The following is a 5,349-nucleotide window of genomic DNA, read 5'->3' on the forward strand; positions in this document are numbered from 1 at the left end:
GGGGGTGGGTTGTTTGTTTTGTGGTTTTTTTGTTTTGTTTTGTTGGGTTTTTTTGCGTTTTTTTTTTCCCCTTTTGCTCTTTCCACGTCGGTTTTCCCTGACTCCACCGCGAGAGCCGCTCCGGCCGGGAGACACCGGGCGGGCACCGCGGCACAGCGGACCCGGCCGCACCGGAGGCTGCCCGGGAGGGCGGCGGGGGAAGGGGAGGGGGAGGCGACAGATAAAGCTCGGCAGCCGCGCTGAGGGCGAACAAAGCCCAGGTCGGCTCCGCGGCGCGGCCCCACCGCCCGCGCCCGCCCGGGCACCGCGCCCCGGGCTGAGGGCGGGCAGGGCACAGGGGCTGGCGGGGACGGGGAATACACGAGCGATAGAGACCCGCACACGGCCGAGACCCGCACACACAGTCTCACACACACACAGGGCGGAGACCCCCACGCCCACACACACGGCGGGGACCCCACACACGCAGGGGCCGAGGTGCGGCGCACCCCAGCCCCGGGGCGGACACCGGGCGGCAGCAGCCCCCTCAGCCCCGCCGCGCTGCCTCCCAGCCCCACAGAGCCGCCGCCTCCTGCCCTCCCCCTCTCTCCCTCCTTTCCTTTCCTTTCCTCCCCTTTCCCTCCCGTCGGTCCGGTCCCGTCCCGTCCCTTCCACCTGCGCCCACCTGCGGAGCAGAGCAGTACGAGGGACACCCCGAGCAGCGGCAGCGGCGGCTCCATGGCGCGGCGGGCACCCAGCGGCGGCGACTCCGTGCCCGGGCTGCGCCCCGCGCACCGCCCAGCAGGTGAATCAGCCCGGCCCGGCCCCGTCACTTCCGGCCGCTCCCCGCAGCCGGAGGGATGCCCGCGGTGCGGCGGGCGGCGCGCCGCTCCCGTCGGGAGCGCTTGTCCTCTGCGATTAGTGCGAGAGCCGGGCAGACGTGTCTTGGTCCCCATAGCAACGCGGCTGTGGTGCCTTGTGCGCTCCTTGTGCAGCGCACACGTCTTGCCAGTGAAAGATCTGGAACTGGGGAAAGCTAGCTCAGGAGACAAAAGGGAGAGCGTGTGCGAAAGGGCACAAAGCACACTTTGGTTCTGTAGCACGGTTCCCAAAATAGCAGCCCTCGCCGGTCCCAGAAAGACCCGGATCATGCTTCACGTACAGCAAAATTATCAGATAACCATTTATCAGAAGATCAAATGTACTTGATGTTTATTTTCCGTTAATTTATTCCCGTATGTGTGTTACAACATACTGCAATAGCAAAGCTGTTTGATATAAATGTGCTTCTGACGCTTGTAAAGGGTTAAGTAGTTTTGGCACCCTTTGTTATGTCCACAGCTCTATTGGGAAAATGCAGACATAGCCAAATATTTACATAAAGGTTGTGCAATCCAGATTTTCATTCCAAACAAATTTTGAAAGTGTTACCATTCGTTATTTTTCTGTGATGCCCATGATAAATAATTTTTAAATACATATTAAATTATTACATTCGTATGTATGAGGTGAGAATATATATTTTTTTTTCCCCTTGTCAAAAGCATTGGATTAAGTCGGTATCAGATAGGGTTTGTTTCAGATGCACTTAGCTAAAATGGAGGTGCTACATCTTTCATTCACTAAAGGGTTCCTAGTGCTGAAATTGGCAGTGTCTCCATTTCTGCTGGAATTTTGATTATGTGAACATGCACTTACGTCTTTCAAAATGGTTGGTTACTCGGAATAAAGCAGCAGCTTTTACCTGCCAGCTCAGAATTAGTTTTTTCATAAGTAGGGCAAATGCATTGTCATTTTCCATGAAGGTTCAGATAAGTAGTGCTTACATCTTGTAAGGACATGACAACTCACAGTGTCTGTTATATCTCCTTTTAAAAACGAATCTACGCAATAAGATGCTGGATACTATACATAAAGCATAGAATTTCAATTTTGGAGGTTTCAAGCATTTTATCTAATGATAGAACAGAACTGTCTTTTCTTGCTGTGAGGGAAAGAAAATATTCATGTAATCTGAAGCTAAAGGAACCATAACCTCAAAGTAGGGGTATTAAGATTTTGCACTCTTCTGGTTTTTTATATGTTTGCAGACTTTAAAGGGTAAGCTGAGTTGAGTATCCCAGGCTGACTGGATGAGTGAGGTTTTTTGCTGTACATCCACTTGTGTCAACACAGAAATTATATACCAAGGAAAGTATAATGAGGCAATCACAGTCATTACAGAAAGAGAAAATTATTCATCATTAGAATGGAGATGCTCACTCTCCTGTGAAATAAATCCTAGCTAGTAATTAAAATTAATACTGTACTGCATCTAGAAAACATGAACTCCACATTTTGACTAGCCTAGACAGACCTATTCCTGGTCTTCTTTAAATCAAAAGCAGCACTGATGCAGTCAAATTCACGCTCCTGAAAATTTTTCACACTTTAGCAAATGAACAGGGTTTAATAATTATTAAAAAAAAAAAAAAAAAGAACAAAAAAACCTGCTTCCCCACTGCAAACACTGGTCCAGCTAAAAACGCATAAAAATAGCAGGTTTATTAGAGGATGTGACATTCTGTAGAATTTTACTGACCTATACTTCCTGGAACTGTGAACACAATGGGAGAAAGAGATAACTGTGAAAATGACCACTCAAAAAAGAAAAGGTCAGGTTCAAAACTTTTTAAACAGATTTCTACTGGTGCCAGTATTTTGGATCAAGCCCAAAAAAGGCTTCAGGATGAAGGCAGAATCCAGTCAAAAAGGAAAATGTATCCGCCAGAGCAGAGGTCTGCAGTCCAGACACACACACAATTTGCAAACGGAAAATTATTTCTCATCTGTCTTATGAAGAATGCCGTCCCATGCTCAAGAATTTTATGTTCTATGTAAAATATAAAAAAAAAAAATCCATCTCATGTGTTTAATGGTAAAAAAACCCCTTCAGTACTACCCCTACATCAGTCTCAGCCTGAACTTATAGATAACTTGAAATTAAATGTAAAATCAATATAATCTTCTCTAAATTTTACATATTTTCTTATCTGCCTGACCTTCCATGAAGTGAAATTACTATGGGTTAAATTTCTTGAGGGAATGGGTAAAAGAGCTCCAAATGAAGTTACTCACAGGCTTGATATACAGAAGCAGTGAAATGGAAATCATCCATGCTGGTGTTACACAGGTTGCACAGGACATGTCTGTGCCATACAAGGAAAACAGGCTTGTTTTCTGTTTCAGTTTCTGTCCTGTACAGGAGGAGCTGCTGTCATCAGCTATTGCAATACCTGAGACAAGATTCCCAAAAGGACCATATAGTTCCTAAAGTGGATACCAGCATCTCTCAAGAAGGTCAAGAGGAAAAAAAAAATATGGCAGAAAAATAAAGAGGAGGAGAAAACAGTACCCTTGGGACTTTGGATTTCTAGTTATAGGAAGGAGTCACATATGGGACACATATTCATCTGGAAAAGAGATGGATCAGCAAACTCCATCGCTTTACCCTGTAATCCAGGCCAGAATAGGCATGAAGGAGTGGGGATTTAGCCAGGGTTGAGGAATTGAGGCAGGAGGACAGGACCATTTCTGTTGCAGGCTGTTGGTGTTCAGTGTGAGCCCACCTGGGGGTTGGTCATTTAAATTGGAGGTGCCACAGTCCTGCTGTCCCCCAAGCCCCAAACTTCCACGTGTGCACTTGTGCTGGCACTGGAGCTCAGGACACCAGTGGATAAGATAGTTTGGGAAGCCAGGCTGCCCAAAGATGAAGACCTTTTATTTTCAGCCAGCTGAGCTCCCTGAAGTGTTTTCCTGGTTATTTGCCTGCCTGCCAGCTAGAATAAAAAAAAAGGGAGTGGCTGAGTGGCAGGAGGGGAAAGGGAAGGACTGAGAGTCAACTGAGTTCAGTTTCAATCGACACCATATCTAGAGCTGTGTGAACAGGAAGGTCTAACTTGTGCAGACATTTTTTCCAAAATAAATTCGGTCAATGCTTATACTGGCATCAGTGCCCGACGTGAGGAACGGGCACTTGTCCTGCTAAGCTTTTTGGCACTAGCTGGCCTTATCAGCATTAGTTAAACCAGCCCGGGTCAAGTCAGGCTGATATGCTGAAAATAGCTGCCAGAGTCAAGAGATAGTCTACATTAAGTTCTCATCAACTCAGGATGGTTACAGCAAAGGATTTGGGAAGGCAAAGTTACAGAGCGCTGAGTATTTGATCATAACGCTTAGAGTGCAGTCCCAGCCAGCAGAGCCCGGAGCAGTGTCCTGAAAGCAGCTTTCCAACCTCCCTGCTGGGACGGGTCCAGTGACCCCCATCCTCAGCTGGGGGATGTGCTGCACCCTGTGACCAGGGTTTGCCTTTTCTTTAACAACCTTGGGCTGTTTCCAACTAAGCTTTCATGTACTTACGGCCTTTTTATAATGATAACTAAACACAATCCATTACTGGGGAAAATAAGGAGTAAAGGAAATACTATCCAATAGTGGCTGAGGTTTAATTGTCTTTAATTTGACTTAATGTTTTTGAGAGCCAGTCTAGTTTCCAGTTCAAATAACAGCTTTCCCATTTAGCACCTCACTCAAGTGACAGTTGCACTCAGGGTAAAATTCACACCTTGCCGTGCTCCTCTTTTTGGAGAGATAATTTTTAGCAAAGACGTTTTAAGAGGGCAGCAATTTACACCTTTGTCTCTATGTAATATTAAAGCTTAGAAAAATAATTTGCCTCCGTTTTTTCTCAGCGGTTACTTGGATGTTTTCATCATTTTGAAACAGAGAAAGGAGAAAGAAGGAAGAGCTACCAATGGTGGTTAGAGTTAACCCAGGCTTTTACCTTTATATTTTTGCTGTGAAAAGGAAGAAAAATCCATGTAATATAGATTTGCTTTCTTTGAAGTCCAGAAGAGGAGTACATAGTGTGTTTCATCTTTATAGAAATGTGAGTGTTATCTTTTCTTAGTTATATATTTGTATTCAAATTTATTTGTGTTCACATTTTCATTGTCCATGCAGATGGCAGTAAAAGTGCAATGTCTGCTGGCTGGACCATTAATGCAATAGACAACAGAGACCCATACTCTTGCAAACTATTTTTTCTGAGCTTATATTCACCACAGTGATGACTGAAGAACACTTTTCTTAAAAAGACAAAAAGATGTGATTTGCAGAAGTGATGAGGAATTCTGCTTATCAGAAGAGAAATCTTATATTAAATGCACCATTAGTGGCTGAACTGAAGATTTTCAGGTTGAACCCATTACTCTTTGTCCTATCATTATATTTCCTGATGAAAATCCCCTCTCCATCTTCCTTGTAGTCCCCTTCAGATACTGGAAGGAACTCTTTGGAGACTACAGTTGAATGGGAAGTTAATCACAGGTA

The 5,349-nt window shown here is 45.4% G+C and overlaps 1 protein-coding gene across 2 annotated transcripts in view; it reads right to left on the minus strand.

Moving 5' to 3' along the window:
• The window catches only part of CXADR (CXADR Ig-like cell adhesion molecule), a 32,924-nt gene extending 32,137 nt beyond the window's left edge, over positions 1-787 (minus strand). For both annotated transcript variants that reach the window (XM_041480264.1, XM_041480263.1), the window contains exon 1: positions 665-787. In XM_041480264.1, the coding sequence (XP_041336198.1) occupies positions 665-719 (55 nt within the window). In that variant the 5' untranslated portion in view covers positions 720-787. The remainder of the gene's footprint in view (positions 1-664) is intronic.
• Positions 788-5,349: the final 4,562 nt, after the last annotated feature.

The sequence above is a fragment of the Pyrgilauda ruficollis genome, unplaced genomic scaffold, assembly GCF_017590135.1.
Source record: "Pyrgilauda ruficollis isolate IOZ18807 unplaced genomic scaffold, ASM1759013v1 scaffold50, whole genome shotgun sequence".
NCBI lineage: Eukaryota > Metazoa > Chordata > Aves > Passeriformes > Passeridae > Pyrgilauda > Pyrgilauda ruficollis.